A 23985-nucleotide genomic window follows, 5' to 3' on the forward strand; every position below is an offset into this window, starting at 1 on the left:
ATAAATACCTATATACTAAATAATACTAGTAGTACTAGTATAGACTTAGATATTAGTATTAGTCTACTATCTAAGAACTAGTTCTTATAAGTATACGTTTAGATAGGTATAGTTATACTTAGCTAGAAACTAAAGATAGAACTTAGACTTAGGTTTCTTAAAAGTAGAAGTTATAATAGTCTAACTTAACGCTATAGTCTAACTTAGCTTTACCTAAGTTATATAACTCTATCTAGCACCTTAGTATAGGTACTCTATATATATAGAGAGCTCTTAAAGTATTCTTCTACTTCTTATCTTTAGATAGCTAAATTTAACCTAACCTACTCTACTAGCGTCTTTTATTCTTATAGCTTATAGAGATAGTACTACCTATAGCTAACTTATCTAGCTAGGTATTTCGAGACGCTTATAGTAGTAGAGATTGCGAATCTAGCTCTTATAGAAGTCTATAGTAGAAGCTATAGTACGTTAAATTAGTAGACCTTATTTCTATTCTTACTATTTTTCTAGAGATAGTATCTAGCCTAGTATTAATATAGATAGTAGTAGATTAAGATAGATAATAGTTTCTAGAAATTAAAGCGTATATCTAAAAAAGAGAGAAAAAAAATAGAGCTCTTTTTAGATAACTACTATAAATTAGGTTTAGAGTATATAGTAAAAATATAATAGCTCTAGTATTAGACTAGATAAGCTATACTAAATAGAATAGTCTTATTCTCTAACTTAACGTTAGAGTTAGAAGTACTTTTATAATAGTAGAGACTATAGCTATATAGACTACCTTAATTCTATTATTTATACTAGTTCTAAGAGTTAGATATATTAAACCTTAGAATAAGGTAGTACTTCTTAAATAATATAAACTATTAGTAGAACTAGAAAGCTATTATATAAGAATTATTATAAATAAACTCTTCTACTATTCTAATATAGTTTCTTATAGTTACGTTATACTACTCTTTAAAATATAGGCTAAACTATAATAGATTATACTAGTATTAGTTAGCTACTAAAAAGATAATAAATAGTAATAAATAGAATAGTTATTATATCTATAAAATAGGTATTAGTCTATATATTAGATAGATAGAAGTTAATATATACTATTACCTTAAGTATCTTCTTTTATATAGTCTAATAGACTTATATTCTATAGATAGTAGATATATACTAGACTACTAAATTTACTAGATACTATCTACTATTCTTCTTATTAAAGACTACTTATATATTCTTAGTAGTTATAGCGTTAGTATTAGAGTTACGCTAAATATAGAATCTAGCTTTTATAGTAGTTTATTACTATAAAAGCGTATTAAAGGTTATAAAATAAAACTATAGGTATTAGATAAATTAACTATTCTTATAGTATATTAGGTAGTATACGTAGTTATTAAAATTAATATCTTATATACGTAGGTATATAAACTTAGTAGCTCTATTAGAAAAAAAAAAAAATACTAGGCTTAAAAGAAGCTTCTTAGTATTAAACTCTAATAATAGTATATAATAAATAGACTCTATAAATAAAAAAATATAGTTAGTAGTCTTTTAGATCTACTACTATAGAGTTTTAAACTCTTCTATATCTAGAATAATATCTAGAATAGTAGTAGTCTTAAAAGAAAAGTTCTTCTTATTACTATTACTATTATTAGTAAATATAGAACTTCTATAATAACTACTATTATTCTCTAGTATCTAGCTAGATATAGTAGGTTAGAAATTTCTTATAAAACTACTAAGTAGTATACTAGTATTCTAAATATTAGTATTAGTTAATATATTAGGCTTAAGTAGAGATAATAAAGAAGAACTATTACTATCTTTAGAATCTACGTTACTATACTTAACTATAGAAAGACTATTATTAATAAAACTATTAATAGAAAAAGATTAGAGTATATCTTTATTAATCTTAATATCTTAATAGTCTAGGTAGTACTTAACTAGGTACTAAAGCTAGGTAAGAATAATAAGTTAATAGACTTTATAGTCTTTCTTAAATTACTAGTTAATAGCGTCTAGATTCTTCTACTTACTAGTAGAGAGCTTTAGAATAATAATATTAAGATTCTAAGAAAGAAGTAGAAGCTTACTAAATACTTTACTAATATTTATAAAGAAGTAGTAAATATATTTCTAATACTTATACTAGATATCTTAGTACTACTAGATCTCTATAAAGACATAAATATAAGTAATAAGTATCTTTTTAATATATATAAGAGTAGAAAGAGTAGTAGATATAAGTCTAGAATTAAAATAGTTTTCTAAACTCTATAAAGGTATATAGCTAGACTTCTCTAAGTTCTTTACTTAATTATCTTAGTAGATTCTATACTCTTCTCTCTAAATACCTAGCTTAAACTAGTAATAGTTATAGACGTTATAGGTCTTAAGCTAAATCTTATTTAGATACTTATAAAAAGTAGTAATTAGAGTCTTATTCTATTTAGATATTATAGGTTCTTATAGAAAATTAGAATAAGTAGAATCTAGAATAGAAGATAGAGTTAGTATATTATATAGTTAAGTATTCGCTTTTATCTTAGCTATAGTAAAGTTATTTAGCGTAAGTTTATTATTATTTAATAGAAATTAGTACTATATACTCTACTAAGAAGATAGAAACGCTAAGAGTAAGAACTAAGTAGATAAGTCTTACTAAGAGTTCTACTAGAATAAGAGAAGAGTAGAGAAAGAGTACTAACTTAATAAGTCTTACTAAAAGAATATTAGTAAGTTACTAGTAGAGATAAATAGCTAGATATTAGTTATAGTATTAGACTATAGTATAAATAGTATACTAGATATAAAGAAGAGATTATAAAAGAAGAGATTCTTCTAGAGTTATAAGGTAGAAGTTACTATAGTCTATTTAACTATAGTATAAGAGCTTAGCCTCTAAAGAAGAGAGAAGAGAGAGTTAAGAATAGAGAAATTAGTAATATCTAAAAGCATCTACTACTTTCTAGATAGAGATTACGTAGCTTTATCTATACGCTATTAGTAGTAGATAAGTTAAGAATTAGAATAAAAACTATACGTTTTCTTCTATTTTTTACTCTTAAATCTATCTACTATATACTAAAAAGATTAATTATAATAATTATAAAAAGATAGTAAAAAATTAAATATTATAGATATAAGTAGTATTATATAAAAAGGTAGTAATAGAAAAAATAGTAAATAATTTTAGTATATATTTTCTATATAAAATATTATAATAACTAATATCTAAACTAATACTATATAGGTTTATTTCTAAACTTTTAATATTTTATAGCTAAAGAGAGTACGTAGAGCTCTAATTAGACGTAGCTATATAGTAGTATATATTTCTATTATCTAATTAGCTAATTAATTATATCTAATTATACCTAATTCTAATTATATCTAATTACTTTTTAGTAGAACGTTAGAGTTTCTAATTAGGTAATTTTTTTATCTAAATTAGAAACTAAAGTTTTACTAGTATTCTATAAATCTAATTATAATTACTCTACTTATACTTTACTATGTAATAATATTATTATTTCTCTTAAGCTCTAAATTAATAAATTCTATATTTATACTAATTATTTTACTCTTTATTTTCTTTATCTTATATATTAGACTTATTATTCTTAAGAGCTTTATTTTACTCTAATATTTAAGCTTTTTTTCTATAGTAAACTTAGCTATAATTATAACCTTTTAAAGTATTTTAAAACTAAGCCTACTATTAATTATAGCTTTATAAGATATTAGAAGATATAATATACTTTATAAATAAACGCTTTATATAAATAAATACTTTAAAAATACTAAGCTCTTACTAAATACTATTATTTCTATTATAAAGCTCTCTATAAACGCCTAATTAACTTTAAATAAATTCTAAATATAGCTTATACTCTAGACTATTTAATAGAACCTAGAGCTAAGCTTATAGTACGCTATAGCTCTCTATAACGTAGAGTAGAAGAAAGTCTACTATTAATACTATAGAGTTACTCTATAATATAAAAAGATATCTAATTTAATAAAGCTTATAAAAAATAAAGAGTAGGTAATAGTTAAGTATATACTTAACCTAGACGCGTAAGAATTTACTCTCTAGCTTGCTACTATTTAAGATATAGCTAATAAGCTACTTACTAAGTAAGAGAGAAAAGTTATAGGTAGAAACTAGCTAAATAACTTTATTACGCGCTATTCTAAGCTTAAAACGTAGCTTAATCGCAAGTATAACTATTAGAGAGTAAAGTAAGAAGATTCTATAATTATTTAGGCGTAGTTTAACCTAGTAGATAATATAAAGATAAAGTATAATATTACTAATAAAGATACGTATAATTTTAATAAATCTAGCTTTATAATAGAAATAATATCGCCTTAGGTAGTAGTTACTAGCTCTAAGAAATAATTATAACTAAAGAGTATTTAACTAGATAATTATAAGTAGATTTCGATAATTATAATAGTAAGAGTAGTAGATAATATATAGATTCTACTATTTCTTATTATTATAGGTAAGAACTACCTTTTAGCATAGTATAAAAGTAGCTAGCTACTATATAACTAGGTTATAGCTATTTCTAAAAGCGGCTAGATAATAAATAAAGTTAGTATTATATAGTTAAAGTACTTTAATATATATACTAAGAGTTATATTATAGACGTATATTATCTACTAATTTTAGATAGCTATAAAAGCTATAGGTCTATTAAATTCTAGTAGTACTATAAGAAGAATAAAATTATAGCTCTCTATATAACGTACTTTATTATCGAACCTTCTATATTATTAAACCCCCCACGATTTCTTAGCAACGAAAATTAACGAAAACTAACCCGTTTTTCTTAAATAACTAAGCGAAACCTTAATATTATTCTATAAAAATTTATGTATATATTCCTTATAGTATATTACACCTTATAGTAAAGCTGTACTAAGATATATTACGTAATTAAAAAGCTATACGTATTAAACTAACTTTTAAGAAAAAATCTAGTTTTCTTCTAGTTAGTACTATTATATCTTTATAATAATATATAAAACTTATAGTATATAATATTTATAACCTAATTAAGGTTTCTAGAAAACTTTTATAGAGCTAGCTCTTCTAGGTATAGCGTAATAAGAGATAGAAGTTAGATAAATATCTTCTTTAGAGTTTTCTCTTCTAACTATATATATATATAGTTAATCTAGCTATATAAACTTATTATTATATAAATTATAGTAGGCTCTAACTATATAGAGCTTATTAACTAATAATATAGAAGCTTTAAGTAGTTATTTAAAAGTAAAGCCTTTTTAGTAGTATAGTAAAGAAAGAAAGAAATATACTAAAGCTATCTTAAAATTATTACTTATAAATATATAGAAGGCTTATAGTATATATAATCTTATTATATATAACTTTATATAGCTAGATTATTTATATATATCTATAGTTAGAGAAGAAAACTCTAGAAAGACTTTTTTTAAAGTTATACCTCTAATTACGCTATACCTAGAAGAGCTAGCTCTATAAAAGTTTTCTAGAAACCTTAATTAGGTTATAAATATTATATACTATAAGTTTTATATATTATTATAAAGATATAATAGTACTAACTAGAAGAAAACTAGATTTTTTCTTAAAAGTTAGTTTAATACGTATAGCTTTTTAATTATGTAATATATCTTAGTGTAAATTTAGTATAAGGTGTAATATACTATAAAGAATATATATTATAATTTTTATAGAAAAGCATTAAGGTTTTGCTTAGTTATTTAAGAAAAACAAGTTAATTTTTGTTAATTTTCTTGCTAAGAAAAAGGTAGTTAGCTTGCTTATATAGTTAGTTTACTTATAAAGTACGTTATAAATAAAAAATAAGAATTTAAGATATATAATAAGTTATATAATATTAAGCTATAAAGGTATAAAGGTATAAGATAGATATCTACTATACTAAGACGCTAAGATAGTTAAGGTTATATAACTAAGCAAGTAGGTTAGTACTATAATAGTATTAATAAAGTACTTAAAAATTATAGTACTAATAAAACTAGAATTAGTAAGCTTTTTTAAAATTTTATTTTATAATATTAAAGTTTATACTATATAAAGCTTATATTTTAATTTTTATTAGTATAGCTCTAATAGTTATAAAGTTAGAGAGAGGTAAGATTTTCTAGAAACTGTGCGCCAGGTGGGGACGTGCGCCAGCTGATGAAACACGGTAGCGACCACTGCGGAGGACCAATTTCACAACTACATCTCTCATCCAGTAGGCCACCCTCCAAAGGTGAAGTGTCGTTATCTCTTGCAGCAATTTTACTAACTTCTGCAGCTATCAGCCTACAGCAAACCGACGCCGGCCACCGCCGTCAGTGTAGAGCGTCTCCGTCGACCAGCCCTCCACACCGTCCTCGAACCTACCACCGTCCTCGAACCTACCACCGTCCTTTGCACAGCCTGATACCGGATCTACATTGCGCCTAACAACGCTACACACATTTTGCTGGAAGTGGATGATAGCACAGCCGATGGAATCCATCAACGACCCGAAGCGAGTCGTCCTTCGTTTCAGCGATCAATACTGGCTTGAGGACGCGGCAATAAATGAACAATTCTTCGCTCTGCACGGCCCTGAACCTCTAAATGATTTCTACTCTCATTTAATCCCCTCCAACGAATCTTCCAAGATGTATATTATTCTGGACATCCACTGCAACTCACACCCGACCATCGACGACAGCACGATAACATACGAAGTCTTCAAAGTAAGAAAGAACGGCAACTTGTATGCAACCACATCTCTCCCATAAGTTCGAGCTGAGTTATGAGTTAGCAAATTCGAACAACTAAACGCTGCTGCATGCCAATACGCTCGCAAGCGCTGCCAGTTGATGGGGGTCAAATGGGGGACCGACCAATCTTAATCTGAGGAATTGGGTGGCGTCTCTGCCTCGCAAACAGGACAGTCTCCGGCAACGTTCGTATCTTGAACATCAAGGGTCAAAGGCAAGTCCCTTTGCTGTCCACTTGCAGGCACACAGAGTTGTTGGTTCGGGCGGGCTTGTGCTGTTTGACAGCGCAGATAGCCAGTCCTTATGTTGTGTTTAGGGTTGCGGCGACAACCGGCATACGTTTTACATGCAATACCGCACATATTGATTTGTGTAGATTTGAGTAGAATAATTAGAACGTAGAAAGATCTTGCTGAGCAACACTGAGGGACGCAAGCTGGCGCTGCGGGTGGCCTGCGGTTGGGAGTTGCCTCGAGGTCGTGCGATGGATTATGGTGACGCTGGCTGCCGTTCGTCCGGCTGATAAGCACAACGCCCCACTTCTGCTTGGGACTCGCCGTGTGAACTTCTGGGCTGGGCGAGAAGTCCATGGGCGCCGGGACAATTATCCTGGCAACTGGCGAAGTTGGGATAGTTCACGACAGCACAGTAACACCAAAGGCATTGCTGAATGACCATTTGCGCCAAAGTACGGCAAAGTCCAATTCCTCTAATTCCTGCAAACACTACAGGTCGCGGCCAGCGCGAGCCTCAAGACAATCTTGTGCCCCGCCTTTCGCTCATCCACACCACTGGGGCCATTGCGGCCTGTGCCTCGACGGCCTTCGCTTCGTCGACGGCCTTTGAATAGAACCACCTGTGGCCGCTTCCGAGATCCTCCAAACCCGCCATGTTTGGCAGCACACAGCCACGCGCGCAATCTCCTGTCTTTTGCATGCAGCTGGGTCTAGCGCAGTCAGGGAAGCCAGACAGTACGACAGCACTTCGCCCCTGACCACTGCTCGTTGGTAATACGGGAGACACTAATTGGGCTACGATGTCTCCGGAGCGGAAAATCTATCCTTCCGAAGCCTTTCGCCTCCGCATCTCGAGCTCACTCACTCCGCAGACCTGCGCGCCAGTGGCTGGAAATATTCATCAGAGACGCGTTCTCTGGCGGGTAGTAATAGATCTTGCAGCCCGCCGCTAGCTGTCGGCTGTTGGGGACTCAGCGCGATGAAAATTTTCATCGACTCGCTGACCGCACCATAACCACATCACCTACTGCCTCCGCTTGGGCGATGCGGTCGTCTACCTAGGGAGGCTCATCAGGAACCCGGGATACGGCAACCCCATCCGACCCACGACTACCTGGCTCGCAGACGGACCGAAACTGGTGTCATCCAGCCGGTTAATAACAGGGCTTGCCACCAACCCTGAGACCTATGATGGACACGGCGGAGGTAGAGGCAACTTATTTTCATGAGAGCTTGTTAAGGTTAAAGCGTCGCAGATTCCCTCGCTCCAGGCTTGTTAAAGCCCCTCTAAACCCGATACACCCAGAAGACTCAGAGACGAGCCTTACTAGACGACGGCGATTGTACGGCTCGACGGGGTCCGCCGGGACACACAGTCTTCATATGCGCAGCCGACCTACGACGAGGTCTCGACGACTAGAGACGCAAGAAGGCTCATGAAAGGACAAATGGAAATATTGGCATACACAGAGACGGATACTTGGATTGCACAGATGCGAAAGCTCGGGCTCGCCCTTGATTGCTAGTCGACTGGAGTTAGCTGTGGACGGATGCTTAACTGATTGCTTAGGCAGTTAATTCCTGGTAGATGTCAAGTCACTCGGAGCGACGGGTGAGGAGGGGTGGGCGCGGCGCTCGAGCGACGGATATAACAACTAAGAGGATGCCCCTCGCTCACAATGCTATAATTTCATCCCATGTGTCGGGACAATCCCCAGAGCCCGTGATTTGCAGCAGATCATGGAGTGAGATCTTGCTCCAGCTGGAGAACGTATAGAAGTGCCCAAATTCCGCGCCTCTTGGCTCATATCTCAGTCCACACTCCTAAGCATCGCCTGGCCCCAGTCGTTTCTTTCATCCCTTCAAGCTACCATGCTTGTCACCCTGCTTCAAAATCACGTCGCCCTTTCTAGCGCCTCGATATCCCGAACCACGTCCTCAGCAGCTTCATATTCCTTCTGCCAGCACTTCAACGTAATAGCGCTGCAAGCATGTTCGTCTTGTGGAAACTGCTTGCTCACAAATCTCTCCCTTACTTTCCTATGCCATCCCTCTTCGCCGTCGACAATGTCAGGGAACACCGCATGCCCCATCATAATAAAGTAGATAGTGCAGCCTAGCGCGAAGAGATCCGTTTTTACGTCCGCATCGCAAGGATCGTCGCGGGGGCAGTAGAACCTGCAGGGTTCGCCGCTCCAGCCGTCTAGCAGCACATCGCCGGTCTCTGATAATTGCTTGCCCTGGAAATCGGAAAGCTTGATGTGGAAGGCCTCATCGAGAAGGAGGTTAGTAGGCTGGATGTCGCAGTGAATTATGCGGCGGCCATGAACCCACGCGACTGCCTCAGCAGTCTCGCGGCACCAAGCTAGGCGCAGCTTAAGCGAAGGGGCCGGTTTGTTAGACTCCAGCAGGTAGTAGGCGACGGTTCCGTTCACGGCCCGTTCCAGGTAGAGGCCGGCCTTGGAGAAGCTCTTGAACCCTATAATCCGCTCATGTTGCCCAACGACCTCAAGAAGCTTGCCCTCTACTTCCAGGCGGGTCATATCTTCTCCTGGGGCACGAGGATATTTCAAGACGGTTGAATCGTCTACCTCCCCAATAAATGCGCTGCTTCCCGTCGCAAGGAATCGCTTTACGCCGGGAGGACAGTAAACCTGGTAATAACTAACAGTTCCTCCTATTTCGTCCATGGTAAAGGTAGAATAGTCTGAAGATATTGGTGAAGTCGTGGAAGCTTGCCGTGCGCTTGAAGAACGGCGATTTGGGCGTTGGGTATAATTTTTGGCCGTGCGCACAGGAGGCTGTGTTTTAAAAGGGCTAACATGGCCGGGCCAATCAGCGATGTGCACAGCGGAACAAGGTTTACAACTTCAGAACATGCCCGACTATTCCCGTCTTCTCCTAAAAAGAAGCGAATAGGAACAGGTATGATTGTCTATCGCTAGGGGAGATGCAGCACAGATGAATCCACCTCCTATGCGCCCATCCACAACAAGCGAACCCACGGATCGCCGCAGGAGCAACCCATCGTACCGAGCAGACCTATAGCCAACGTCGAACCTTCACAGTTATTCTTTATCGTACTTGACCGAAACAACATCACAGCTGCCCATCGCACCGCGGATCTGATAAGTCCTTTGGAGGCAGACAGATCGCTCCCGCATCGCCCCGAACCATGGCTACCAAATCACAGCTCCTCCGCCTTCACCCATGCGAAATCCGTTGGCGCTTGTCGCTAGGTCATCCTGTCAACAAGCGCGGATCGATTCTGTTCATGAGATCAGTGTCTCCCGACGACGCCAAAGTTTGGCTGCTGGGGGTTGTCGAAGCGGGCATCGCGAGGGGCTCGCTATTTGCGGCGACAGCGGCGCCCTCCTCTGCCGAGTCCCTCTTTCGCTTTCTTGCGTGGAAATCGTCAGGGGACCGAAGCTTAGCATGGCACATAGCTATGTGCTCATACCACGCGGCGGCTCCGTCGATCTGGGCGTCATCTCTGCCCTGGTGATAGCAGTCGGGGCATGAAAATGGCTGCTCGAAACGTTTCTCTTTTTGTTCATGGGTAGATATCGTGTGTCTCGTTAGGCCTGACGAGTTGCCACAGATGCGCCCACACAGCGGACAGCGCGTCGCACCATCACCCGCAGGTGGATAGGAGGGAAGGTTGGGCGCGTGGATATGGCCATGAACGGTTTGGACATGGCTGCTCCACGCCGACGGGCCCCCGTCGATGAAGACAAGGCCAATTCCCTGGCTGCGGCACTCGGGACAAGGGAAGGGCCGGTCAAACGTCCCCGTACGGACATGCTTCCTCAGATAATGCCTCGTAAGCGTGCTCTTGTCCGCAAAGGGTCCACATCCGAGCAGACATGTAGGCGTCTGCGGGAGAGAGTCATTGCGCAGCTCTTTCGTTCCCGTGGGAGGGTGGGCATGGTCTGAGTTATCGTCGATGTTTCGTGCATCGCCCATGCTGTTCCGCCTCCCAGCCAGGTCAGCCCCAATCTTCGGCGGGCCCGGCTCCGAAGACGGACGTTGTGATGGTCGGCAGGCGAGGTAATCGACAATAAGCTGCATATAGACCTTTGAGCGTTGGTCCGTTGATGAGCCTCCGTGCACCTGCTCAGTGCATTCTTGCAGAAACCGGGCAACAGAAGCTTCCGCGCAATCGCTAGGCTGTGGCGAGGCCTTTCCTAGGAGGAACTTGCTTGCAAGGTCCGTGGTTGGCAATCCTTGCGCTCTCAGATGATCCACGCGCTCGAAGTATTCTTTCCTGTTCTCGAGCAACTGCAGTTGCGAGAGCGTCGCCAGAAGGTTCTAGAGCTGCAATTTGATTGTCTTCTTTGCTGTATCATCTCCTGCCCGGGATGCTGTTTCTAGGGACGCGCGGAGAGCTTTGACGTCGTTGCGCTGCTCGAATTTTTGCAAGTCTTCTTGGCCTATCTCTGTTGGAGCACCTGCGTCCCGGCTAAGCGACATGTTACGCAGGCGTCGAAAAAGGCTATCGTTGTGTCCAGCCCTTGGCCCGAATGCCAATCTCGTAAGATCTTCGCGGACTCGCTTCGGCTGATAACTACCCTCAAATACGCCGGTGGTATTGGACAGGACGTAGTTACGCACGGCGGGAGTAAGACAACCTGTCGCAGAGAAAGAAGACGTCAGCGGCGGCTCCTTAGAGCGAAGGGCTTAGGTGGTAGGATGATCCTAAACGTAGGGCTTCTTGCTTACCATCAAGTTTACCTCCGGCGCCGACACGCGTCGCGTGGAAGCGCGGATCCCCACGGGAACCGCTGACGAGCCATAATCGATGCCACAAGTTGTGAAGAGTGGTCTTTGCGACTTCGAAGATGGGGCGGTTAAGCATATCCGCTTTCCATGCCAACGGCACGTAGTCGACCTCGTCAAGGTTGGGTTGATCGAGTAGCTCTTCGATGGACTGGTAGCCAGCACTAAACGCATTGTCCTTGACCGCACACGCGCCTACAAGGCTAGCTAGGCAAATGAGAGGGTACGGAACGAGCGTCAGGAAAAAGGATAGACTGAGAGCATTAGACAGTTAGCACAAGGCCCTGGAGCTGCAAGGGAAGTAGAAACGACGGCCAACTCACGCCTTCGCCCTTGAAGCTTGCATGGAGGCCCGCCTCTGCTTGTTCTTTCCGATTGTCGGCGTAACCACGGGTATTCCCTTCGATGGGTCGCCTTTGAAAGTGACTTGCGCGTTCCTTTCATGGCTGGGATGGGTACGGCTCATGCTGGAAATCCTGGCCTGAACCTCTCGAACCTGTTTCCCGCGTGTGGAGTATGGGTGAAGCAGCCGGCTGCGGGGGGTCGAACGCCGAATTAGCGGAAGACGGCGACGTCGGCGACGCGAAGTGGTCGTGGCGCACAAGTGGATGGGTCGCGCAAGCTCGTGGGTGAATCGAGCGGGTTACCCCGTTCGACTGTCACGGATCCGATAGATCGAGGATCGCGGAGGGCTCAGATGCGTGCAGTTTGAGGCGGGAGATCGCAACGAGCGGGAAGCAGGCAGGGTGGGTATATGTGTAGACAGGTCCAGGCCGGGGACCCCCCAAAAAGGGGGGCCCTCTCGGCGCAAGCACTCTGCGCATGTCGGCGGACTCTGCTCCGTAAGCGATCGGAATCGAGCGCCAGGAGCGCGGGCGGTCGTCGGTGGAGAGGGGAGAGCTGGCCCCGTGGAAGGCGACGGGCATTGACAGCGGCACAGCTGTCGAGAGTGGGGTGCAAGGGAGACGGAGGAGGAGGAGGGTGAAAGAGGCGACGTCGAGGCGTGGTGGATATAGCGGAGGTTCCCAAGGTTTGGCGGGAGGATCTGGGTGAAAAGTCCTCGTTAGATTTCACGGACCCAAGCGCGGAGTAAGCGTAATTTTAATCTTGCCTTGGCGTCAGCCGGTATGCCAACATTGGCCGCTTTGCCTGAAGGGCGTTGCAAGAATCATCACCCACTCGCAAAGCAATCGCCCACACAGTCGAGCCGTCGCACACAGTTATTACTCTCCCGCCTCATCGCACACCTCGCAATTATCCGTGCCCAACAACGCCAACCACGCTGTCACCGCTTCTTCGAATCCCCCGATCGTCTCTCTGCACGCTGCACATTGCCGGTACGCATATATGTGAATGAGGGAAGGCATGGCTTCACATATATGTTTGGAGCCCCCAGTCCGAATCCTTCTCCGGACTCGACGAGTCGACCTCGCGAACGTCCGTTCTTCTGTTGAAGAGGCAGACACTGAATTGATCACACAATTTTGTCGGCAGTATGGCATCGACACGGCGAATACACAGCATTTAATTACTAGACTCGACAGGAAACAGGTGGATATTCTCTTTGACTATGGTGTGCCTACGGATGACCGCCAACCAGAAGTTGCGGCTTTCAAGGTCAGAGTCAAAGACAAAGATTCGGTTCCAGGCATAGAACAACTTCTCAACCCCGTAATAAGGGCAATTGTGAACACCACGGTGGATGTATGGAAGACGGAGCTTCGCGAGAGCAAGATCAATTTCCCGCGTCGAACAGATATTGAGAAAATCCGCCGAGCTCTAGCCACTGTTGCGTCGGTGAGTGTAATCCATGAAAATAACTGGCCGAAGTACTGATTCGTGCGAAAATAGGACCCGTAGAATTGGTGTACGAAGATTTCTGTCGGAATTTGTTTTACATGTAGATAGACTATGGGATTAACCCTCACTCGCAGATGAACTTGGTGGAGTTTCAACTAAGCAACCGCAATGTCCAGTTATTTTCTCCCCCTCGACCCACTGCACTTGTGGGCAACTGTACGGATCGGGTACATCCTCTCGACATTTTTCGGGCACATCGCCATAGGGACATCCGCATTGGCTCCATTGCCGGGTTTTAATCAAGCACATAACGCTTATGGACGAAACTAGAGGCGGCTTTGGATGGGACGGAGACGGTGGCGGGGCGGACGGCGGAGCGGATGTCCAGAAGAGCCTGGCTAGTCTATCGAGCATGCCTGGCTTTTCGTCACCATATCCGCCCACGATTCCGCGCGCCGCGGTCATCACGAAGTCTTTGGACGCCTCAATGTTATTTGGACTGGCTCCCGGATTCGACGTCTCATATCTGGTGTTAAAAGATCAAGTTAGTGAAAGCGTGCCGGTTCAGTTATGTTATAGTGAGCTCACTGAGCCCATAGTGCCAAGGCTCGCGCGTAATTTTTCTTTGTCCTTGGCTGGAGCTCTTTTAGGACTTGTTTGCTATTGACGACGTCTTTCTTCTTCTCCATGGCCACGTTCTTAGCGGCCCGCTCAAAGAAGGCCTCGGGCGAAATTTTCTGCGGCGTTTTATGGATAGGTAAAGCAGCAGAATGGGAAATCGAGAGGCGAGATAATGTCCGTCCCTAGGCCGCGAGACGCACCCTGTCGCGAGACACCCAATATCAGCGGAGGGCCTCATGTCGCTGCAAACTCTAATCATGCAAAAGGACGCTCATGCTCTTGACGAGACGAGCAAAGGGTTTGCAGCGACACTTACAGAAGTTTGCTAAAGCCGCCCACTTATCCTTTACTAAGGGCGCTCTCAGCAGAACCACATCCATCTCTTAATTGCAATTAACAACGAAGCTTAGACTCGACGACAACTCAGTCAGACATATTGCTGAAGGGGACCGGGAAGGTGATTAGCTATGAGGATCTCGAGGCAGCACGGGCGAAGCGTGCTGAAAAGGATGCTCCAAAGAGGCTAACAAAGGGAAACATGGTCGGAAGCGCAAGGTTACTGCACCAGAGGTCGCTGCTAGTGTAGAGGTCGAGACGGAACAGGAGGTCGAAGCTGGTCGGGAAGTCGAGGCTGGACCGAAGGCCAAGGCTGTTCCGTCAATGCCAAAGGGCAAAGAGAAACGTGGTCGGAAGCGCAAGTACTGCGCTGGAAGCAGAGGCAGAGGCAGCTAGTTCATCAGTGCCAAAGGGCAAAGTGGCGCGATTGAGTGAAGTCAAGGCAGCGATGGACATAGAAGTGTCATGGAGGGCCCCGTTAGCAAAAATGTATTACACCGGCTATATGTACAACCTCTGAATCTGTCGTTTGGGTAAACTCAGGCAGGCAGTGATCGATGCATACGGGTTACCATGCGATTTGGTAAAAGTTCGCACGTCCCTCTTTTGTGGCAGTGCACTGTGTGGCTTGCCTGCTGCGCGTTTCTCGCCTCTGCTTCAACCCGTTTTTGCGAGAACAGCGACATCGTCCCCAACCTCCCGCCGTCCGCGACCTCCTGTCTTCTGAAGTCTCTTCGCGCCCCGCTATTGTACGACCGACGGTGTACGTTTACCTCTCGGGAGGTGAGGGGCGCCGACTCGAGCCCGCTGCTGCCACCGCCGCCGAGCACCCGGAAGCGCGTTCGACCTGCGACTCCTCACGCGACGAACCGGCATCGAATAGGTCTATACGTTCTCCTAGCCACGTCCGCCCTATCTTTAAACTCGCTGCCGTCCACCCTTTTGCGCAGCCCCGCCTCGCGTGTCACGGGCCACCTTGCCTCCCTCGAGCCAATTCTCCGCTGCCCAAACACGGTTTTCGCGATGATATCCCTCCCTCGAATCCTCTAGAATCATACTCCTTATCTATCGCGCAACTGAAAGATGTCGGAAATCAGACTCCCGACCGGGTTGAAGATGGAGGACTGCCTCGGCGGCGGACTTACGGGCATGGCGTACCTAGACGAGACCTCCGAGACTTTCAAGACTGTCATAAAATTTCCTCACGAAGGAGACGAGCCCGCTATGGATATTGAGAGACAGATCTACGAGCGCTTCCAGCAACACGGCGGACATGAAGGTCTTCTGCGGTATTATGGCACCTTCGAACTCGGCATCCGGCTAGGATATACGAGCGAACGTAATCTCCGCCAATACCTCAAAATTCATGATAAGATTGACGCCAAGCACCGACTTCAATGGAGTCAACAAATTACTAGTGCGCTTGCTTTCGTTCATTCGATGAATGTGATTCATGGGGATGTTACGTGTCACAACATTTCTTTAGACGACAGCCAAAACGCGAAGCTCTTTGACTTTGGTGGTTCCTCAATAGATGGCTCCGAGCCATTAATTGTGGTGACTGCAAGCCACAGGTGGCCTGGAAACGACGACAAATCAACCCAGGTAGACTTGTTTGCCCTTGGCTCCACCCTGTACGAAATCTGGACCGGCAAACCTCCATTCCATGGGCTTTCAGACGTAGAAATCACCAAGCTGTTTAAACAATCGGAGTTTCCTAAGACGCAAAGTCTAGGACCAATAGGCGACGTTATTAGAGGATGCTGGCAAGGCAGGTTCGCAAGTGCAGATGATGTTCTTGAAGGTAAGTGTATTGTTAATCTCAATAATTGTCATCTACTAACGCTGCCCAGCCATAAACTTCTGTAATAGAACTAGTCTTCTAACTTCTGTGATGAATATTGTCTCTGCTCCACCCGTCCGCGAGACGACCATTGCGGTGTCGGTTCTTGGCTTGGCCCTGTTCCTTAGAGTTCACAGGTTAGCGAGGCGATAACGAAATGGAAGAACGGAGCTCTACCTAGAGGAGCTTAGGCGCAGAGCGGGCATTTTCCTTTCCTCGTAGTACTGCCAAACATAATGGGTTCTCCGTTTTTCCCTTTGGCCTGTTTGAGATCGTTGCAATGGCCGGTTGCAGCAGTGCCATTCTCGCAGTAGTCGTATCTGCGCTCTTGGAAGGTGTGTCCTTGCGTGCAACTAGCGAATTTGAAGGGGGTGTCAGAATAGTTACACATTCTGCTTGCGTTGAGATGCGTGTCCAGGAACAAACGTTAGATGAGCAAAGTTAGCTATCTTATACTCCTATGCGCATTGGCTACAGCAACGCTGATAACACCAGAGCGCCTGTGTGGTTAGCTAGGACATTGCATGCGTCAAGTGCCTGCAGGTTGCTGCATCTTGAGTGCGACTCCTACGTGCGTTGGTGGATGCCTAGAATACCCCGCTACTTGTGCTCCTGCCGTATCTCGGTTCGCCTGGCGCGGCTGCTCTTTTCTTCATCTTCCTGCATCCGCTGCTTCTGTCTACCTGCCTCCTGCACTTCTTACCGTCATAGCCATAGCCTTCTTCTCCGTTCTATTTCCCAATCTTGTCCCTGAGCGTGCGCTTCAGCGTGGCGGTTATTACAGCCAACCGCGGAGATATGTGCTGAGTACACAACCTTGAGACACACAAGGAGAGAGAGCGTCAACGGCAATATGGCAGACAGACTGCTGTGTAGAAATAACAAACGAGGAGACTTAAGCACGCTATTATAAGAAAGGACCAACTGTGGAAAGGCGGCGTTCAACCTGGGAAGGCAACAGCCACGCAGATGAACAGACTACGGACTCAGCTACCTCAACACCACACTCGCCAGAATACTCTACCATAACATCAAAGCAACAAGAAGAGGCTATGTATAACAGTCTGCTTAAGTGTATGTATGCACCTACATCCGTGTGCGATGCTGGCTGCTCACCAGCACCTGCAAAAGGCGCGTCAAACTCTGAGACCTGATGCGCCATTGTCCTGTTTTTAAACCGAGATGTTTTCCTGAGTTTGAGGTTGTCTTGTCTGCGCCCGGCCACCGACGTTATTAAGTCCTGATTATTGGAGGTAGACCCTTCTAGTTTTGATGGTTGGTATTGCGGCAGTCATGCGCTGTGTCTTAGTAGCCGATCATTGACACTGCTATACCGCACTAAAGGCTAGGTTTATATACCCGTGTTCGCAACATTGTCCAGTAGTAAAGCCTCGGGTAGTTTCACACAAGAGTGGCGGGTCTGCGGCTTAGAAACTGCGTTGTTCATAATGATGAACTTGCCGATATAAGGGAGGAATGAATTTATTTATCGGCGCTTAAGCTGGCGCGTCGGTTTCACATCAGCCTCGTCGAACAACAATGATTCGGCGATGCATCCCCAAACGGAACCGCGCGGTTGGTTAACTATACCTATCACGTATCACCTAGCGCCTGTTCCCATTATAGCAGTCAGCGTTCGCTTGCCGCCTTGCCTAGATTTTACTGTGCCGTATTGGCCACTGCTATATAATCAAGACTTATTCCCGAGAAATCAGGGTCGTCTAAATCACCACGAGGCGGATTTCCTATCATTCAATTCAAACCTTTTGTCATATAGTTTACCAACCACCAAGCGTGAAAGCCAGACCATGACTACTACCTACCTTGGACCCTTGGTAGGCGGGAGGATCAACCAATACGCAAATTCCGCTGGCCAAGTCTATTACCACGATACTGTTGCAGGGACGACAAGTTATGCAATCCCGAACGGGTTCCAAGATGGCCCAGGCGTACGTTATTCCCGTCTCGTAGGTCCCAATGTCGTGCCGCTGATGGTAATACCTGACAGGATACTTGGACCCTCGACACGACAAAGAGTTGGCCACAATGGTACGTACGGTGCATGGCGCATGCATTGCCAACCACACTGAACAATGCCCTCCAGGAACAACAGCAGAACGGGGAGGGCAGTCCTCATCAACCCTAACCCTCCTCCGCCTCAAACATACCTCGACGATATCAACATCAAGGCCGCCCTCGACCTTCTAGTTAGGGTACCGGACTCGGGCGAACACGTCTACCGAAGGCCTATAGGAGACATCCTTCGCTTCATCTTCCCCTCGAGCGAAGGATATTCTGTGGTCCAGGAGACGGTGTCTATCAACACCCAGCCCGACTTCTGCCTCTTTAAGGTTTCTCAAAGGCCTGGCGGAACCCTATACCAATACGAGTTCATGCTCGTGGAATCCAAGAAGCCGGGAGAGGCTTGGGCATCCACAGAAGATCATCTCCACGATCATCTCGAAGGAAATGGGAATGATTCCAAGAATTGCTACGGAATGGTTCAGATTGGGTTGGATGTGCATTTTTACAAGTACGAAAACTCCAATTTCAGCAGGATTGGGGGACGGATGCACCTCATCAACGATGCCAACAACGTTGTAGCCTGGGGTCGACACATTAAGGATAACCCCATGCCGTTCGTGTAGACTAGCAGGTGGGTCGTCAATGGGAGTGACGGATATCGTACCGCCAATATCGGATGATCGTTGGATGGAGATCTTTCGGGTTTTCTATCGGTTTTGTAAGGGATATTTAGGGAGTACGACTCACGATCCATCGATAGTCAATGCAATCGTCAAGCTTCCTACTGTGCGATAGATTAATAGATTAGATTGATATCTTACAATGGGCGTTTCGAACACGTTTACTTGTATGCTATACCACTAGGGTAGCCATCGAAACAAATATGCGACTCCACAGGAGTCCAAGGCGTTCTAGACCGACAGCCCTCTTCTCTTTCAATGTTTCGGTTGCCGCACCTCCATGTAAAAACTGACCCAGCGTCAAGTAAGCAGCCAACCCTGGCGCTCTCAATTGGTCCCGCTGATACCTTGCCAAGGATAGCATCCTGTAGCTCAACGGGGAGCTTGCGAAGAGGAGCCGTAGGGGCGCTGGTTTGCGTGGCTTGGAGAAGGAGCTCGATAGCTTCGTCAGAAGGAGGATGCATCCCATTAAATAGACGCTTGGGTTCCGTGTATCTTTCGAGCTCGCTGTTTATCCGATATAGAATAAGCTCCCGCACCGAGAGTATGAGGTAAGTGAGACTTTTTTCTGCCGAACCAGGAGTAGACAGGATCTGCTTCGCGAAATCCTTTCGGACCAGCGTGACCGCGTGCGGAGCATGCTGGCATATGACGATGGACGTCCCACCGACCCTGACAATGTGTCCACTTGCAAAGCCCCACTCTGGGAGGTTGTCTATCCAGACCAGGAAGCCGCCAGTACCCTGGCGTGAGAGCGTTGCTTCTTTAACGGTAAAGTCTAGAGTAACAATCCTGACGATAGCATTGGCAAGCCTTCGAAACGTAGAGTTGTTGTAACGACCACAGAGGACGTGCCTCCACTGGAACGCAAAGTCGGCGAGTATCCTAGAGACGAAAGCCTTGCGCCGCTGTAGGCGCTGCAGGTTAATATCCTTGCGTCTCATTTTCCAGCACGGCGCTGAGTAGACGGATTGTAAGGCGTGTTTAGCGAGTGTCGGCGGTGATTCGTAAGGCTCGAAATCGGAAATGGTTATAGAACGCTGGCGAACAAGGTTGAGAGGAACCCAAAGGTTGCGATCTCTTTGGTCTAATCGCAGAATATCGCGATCAAGGTCAAAGGTCCAGACTGCTCTAACGTGAGTCCATCGGCGGTCGTTAAAGGGTGTAACGAGGTCGTCCTGCTGATGCCAATCTCGGGCAACCTGCGAGTACAAAACATCAAAGGTAGATTCTATATCCATGAGCGCTTTTCGCCGTCCATGCCGGGCGATGATGGTACTACGCACCTCTTGCTACGCCCATAAGCCTGCTTGAATACAATTGCAGCATGGCGCCATCTTCGGCAGAACGATGTGCAGCAAAATAGACGGTTCCTGGTATTTCGTGAGAAACACAGGCCGTTTATGACTGTATTATAATGGCAACGTACCCTGCAAGCTAAGGTTGATATACGCTGCCATGGCGAGCCGTGGACGGAGGCGAAATACTGGAACGGTTGAGCTGGGCGTGGGGGGCAACGACAAATTCGGTGCAGTCGCTCTGCGTACGTTGGCCGGCTTGGCAGAGGGCCACGTGTGAAGATTGAGGCGAGATAGGGAGAATCGACGGTGGGGAGAAGAAGGCGAGCCGTAGAGAGGGGAAGGTTAGGAGGTCCGGAGCGTTACTTATGGCGACTTGTGTTGCTGAGTCAACCAACGAGCGCGGGGTCTTCGGAACCTCAAATTCGCTCTCATTTCGGAGTCGGATTTTATATATTCCGAGCGTCCGCAGGGGGAAGGCTTTGCACAGCCACACGCCTGTCAGCCACTGTAAGTAAATTACACCGTCATGATTATGTTGGCTGTTTCGCACTAGCAGGGATTGGTGATCGCTTCGGTTGGAGGTGCCATCGGCGTGGCGAACTTGCCCTGCTTAACGCCCCTAACTCCGGCCTCACAGCCTCCCAGCAGGCAGCCGTCCATGCCTCAAAGGCGCCACAAGATTCAACTCCCCACGTCCACCCTGCCAGCTGTCCTTCTCCCACTCCCTCGATCAAAATCAAGACTGGTTGCGCACTCCTCTCCCCGCGGGGACCGCCGTCTCGTCCACGAACTCCAAAGTTCCCGCAGTCAACAGTCATGGCTCCACGACGACTGATGCAGTGCGACATGGACAATGACAATTTCCTGCGCCAAAGAGGATGACCCTCTCCCGGACAAAGCGCATTGCGCGTCTAAGCGCACCGTCTTGACCCCGACGGGTAGCGCAAAGTGAACTTCCGACCCACGTCATCATTTGACAAAGCTGCGGACCGCTCGACCAATTTTGCTCTCCCGTACAACCATACCTCCGAAGCCACTGTCGGACGACACTATGACACGCCAGGGGCGGCTAAGGAGGCGGTTGGGCAATGTTCTCAAGGGTGGCTACACTCCAGGAGGTCCGAAGGACGCGATTGAGCAGGACCCGGACTTTCCTCTGTCCGTAACATGGAGCCGATTGACGAAGAGTCCTTTGATCATGAGGATAAATGTACTCTGGCGGACTTTGCGCTCATCGACACCCTACAACAGGTGAAGAAGATATTTAAGGGCGTCATTCTCTGTACACAGTTCGGAAGAGACGAGAATGCTTGGTGCTTCAGCGTTGTCTGGCCACTTACTGAACTTGCTATCAAACTTCACTACAAGGACAAGTGGCAGCCTGAGAGCGTGTAAGTCCTACTCTCGCCGAATGCCTTCACCGCTAAACTCGCAGGCAGTCCTAAAGGATAAACCCCCTATACCTCTCCCGCATACCCGACCCCTCCACGCCGAACAAAGAACGTCATCTCTTCTGCAAAACCGATTTCTGCTTCTCGTATTCATACCTCGATCCGCATTTCCGCGCGCTATACAACAGGTTGGAGAGGTCAATGCAATAAACGTCCCGCATACCACAGTCAATTTCACCTCGCGCGCTGTCCTCTTCTCAGGGATCGGGGTTAAGCCGGAGAATGGTGACCAGAAGGAGGCAGAGCTGCAGACGGGATGTCGCCCGCTAGTCGCCAGATGGAGAGAAACTCAGTGCAGCGACAGCACCACCCACGCGACACGTGCAAACAAGCAACGCTAGTCAATACCCACAAGCTTCTGCATCTCAACGTTATACCACAGCGCAGCAAACTAGTTCGACACGTCAGCTGTCCGTACTACGTATATGACCAGCCGCCTCCCCTCTTTTACCATTGGCACCTACGTGCTGGCGTTAAACGACCAGTGCAGGTCCGCCCGCAGCAGCATCCTGTTTAGCGCCAACTAAATCTCCAGGTCGCTGCTCTCGCCTATGTTAGTGACTCACCACTTCCCCTCTCGCCTACCAAGACCAGGTACGCTTGCTTGCGTAAGTCCATAATGTCCAACACACGGCACGACTAGTCACGGCTCTTAGGGTCCTCCATATAGCCGCCGTTGCGGAGTAAGGGCGGTGGGGGATCAATAGGGAGCGTAGAGAAGGCGGAGGAGAGGTCGGCGTCACAGGGACGCGCCAGTGATCCCACGAGACATAGACGGGGTATTTGTCTGCAGAAAGTGACTTGTCAGTGGCGCGCGGCCATGGCGAATTGACTGTGGCTGTAACTGACAGGTGTAATGGCTGACAAAGTAGAAGATGTCGCCATCGGCGGCGACCAACGGCGCACCTCGCTCGCACACGTTGCTGCCGTCGGCTGAGCGAACGAGCGAACTAGCCGGTGTTCTAGCTGTTGTCGGAGATGATGCCGCAGATGATGAGGGCTACATCGTAGTCGACTGTATCCCTGTCGTCTAGGGCGGGCAGCTTGACGAGCGTGTTGCAGTCCGGGCGGCGGACATAAGAGGTGCTCTGCGTCGCTCTCGGCTACACCGCCGTCACCTTCCGTCACCTCTAAATCCCCGTGCCATCCAAGTACAAGCCTCCCTCCAATAAGTATGGACTGTCTGCCGCTAGCTCCGCCGGAAAAGCGCCATAATTAGGGCCATCTTTCCCCGTGAACGTGGTCCGCATAAATGCATCCTGCGATCCTGCGATCCTGAACACTGGACGTCGCTACTAATACCTTTAGGAACACCGAGTGCGGTGTGCCTAGAAGCTGCGCCTCTTAATTAAGGGCCGTACGGGAAATTAGTCTGGACACGCTTCGTCAAAGTGTTCCACGATGTCTAGGGAATGGCCGGCTTCGTCTAACTCGAAGTCGCAGTTGTTCCGGCATGCATGAATCCCCGCCACCTAGTTCTACCATTAAATTCAGCCACCTCATTACCATCCGATCCCAGCTCCTCCTTAAATCCATGCCTAATACTCTCTAATTATCTCCGTATGACGTCTACGCATGAAGTTGCCCTACTCTAATACGAATCCTAAGCCGCTCACAAGGTCATAGCAGCGCCGTGTTTGAGAGTTAAATGTGATCGTTCCACTCACTGTCACCACCCTGTTGGCACAGAGACCACGTTATATCCCATCTCTTGCCGACTAACAAGCGTGGCATGCCGTAATACCACGCCTCTCCAGCGGCTCGAGCTCCTCTACGGGTGCACTAGATGTTAGCTCCTGTCTTAGCAGGTTGAGTAATTTAATGCTCTAGAGTCTATCTTCGCATGAATATACCCTTATCCAACACATCCTCAATTCTAGGCCGATTCAATCTAATCTTACTGTGCGTGGACCTAGGCTAATATAATAGGTTCGGCGGTAAGGGTATAGAAATTACACTCTCTGCTAAGGCTGTCACTTAGCTCGTCACTAGAGATGTAGGCTAATTTCTGCCACCTAGACATGGCTCGAGTGCTACCAAGCGTGTCACTTATTATAGTTTTTACCGTACTATCGAACGTGGAGGGAACAACTAGAACCTAGCCATATTTATTAATA

General features: G+C 45.3%; 6 protein-coding genes across 6 annotated transcripts; 3 read left to right on the forward strand and 3 right to left on the reverse strand.

The window, feature by feature from the left end:
• Positions 1 to 6532: 6532 nt before the first annotated feature.
• Positions 6533 to 6928, forward strand: BU26DRAFT_568531 (uncharacterized protein; the record flags this gene model as incomplete). The annotated part of the gene is made up of 2 exons (XM_033833779.1): positions 6533 to 6789; positions 6838 to 6928. The coding sequence occupies 2 exons, from the start codon at positions 6533 to 6535 to the stop codon at positions 6926 to 6928; spliced, it is 348 nt and encodes a 115-aa protein (XP_033680248.1).
• A 1795-nt stretch (positions 6929 to 8723) lies between these two features.
• On the reverse strand, positions 8724 to 9873 carry BU26DRAFT_522336 (kinase-like protein). Its single transcript, XM_033829767.1, has one exon. It carries the CDS (start codon positions 9720 to 9722, stop codon positions 8928 to 8930), a length of 795 nt encoding a protein of 264 aa, XP_033680249.1. The 5' UTR covers positions 9723 to 9873; the 3' UTR covers positions 8724 to 8927.
• Positions 9874 to 10272: 399 nt separating this feature from the next.
• Positions 10273 to 12277, reverse strand: BU26DRAFT_568533 (uncharacterized protein; the record flags this gene model as incomplete). Its single annotated transcript, XM_033833780.1, has 4 exons — positions 10273 to 11343; positions 11428 to 11663; positions 11755 to 12065; positions 12135 to 12277. The coding sequence occupies 4 exons, from the start codon at positions 12275 to 12277 to the stop codon at positions 10273 to 10275; spliced, it is 1761 nt and encodes a 586-aa protein (XP_033680250.1).
• Positions 12278 to 15238: 2961 nt separating this feature from the next.
• Positions 15239 to 16904, forward strand: BU26DRAFT_522339 (kinase-like protein). The gene is made up of 2 exons (XM_033829768.1): positions 15239 to 16372; positions 16422 to 16904. The coding sequence occupies exons 1-2, from the start codon at positions 15652 to 15654 to the stop codon at positions 16562 to 16564; spliced, it is 864 nt and encodes a 287-aa protein (XP_033680251.1). The 5' UTR covers positions 15239 to 15651; the 3' UTR covers positions 16565 to 16904.
• A 1237-nt stretch (positions 16905 to 18141) lies between these two features.
• On the forward strand, positions 18142 to 19289 carry BU26DRAFT_522340 (uncharacterized protein). Its single transcript, XM_033829769.1, has 3 exons — positions 18142 to 18360; positions 18420 to 18460; positions 18516 to 19289. Exons 1-3 carry the CDS (start codon positions 18220 to 18222, stop codon positions 19057 to 19059), a joined length of 726 nt encoding a protein of 241 aa, XP_033680252.1. The 5' UTR covers positions 18142 to 18219; the 3' UTR covers positions 19060 to 19289.
• Positions 19010 to 20790, reverse strand: BU26DRAFT_522342 (uncharacterized protein). Its single transcript, XM_033829770.1, has 3 exons — positions 20546 to 20790; positions 20403 to 20489; positions 19010 to 20347 (listed from the first exon to the last, which is right to left on the reverse strand). The coding sequence occupies exons 1-3, from the start codon at positions 20574 to 20576 to the stop codon at positions 19278 to 19280; spliced, it is 1188 nt and encodes a 395-aa protein (XP_033680253.1). The 5' UTR covers positions 20577 to 20790; the 3' UTR covers positions 19010 to 19277.
• Positions 20791 to 23985: the final 3195 nt, after the last annotated feature.

Source organism: Trematosphaeria pertusa (genome assembly GCF_010094035.1).
Source record: "Trematosphaeria pertusa strain CBS 122368 unplaced genomic scaffold BU26scaffold_13, whole genome shotgun sequence".
NCBI lineage: Eukaryota > Fungi > Ascomycota > Dothideomycetes > Pleosporales > Trematosphaeriaceae > Trematosphaeria > Trematosphaeria pertusa.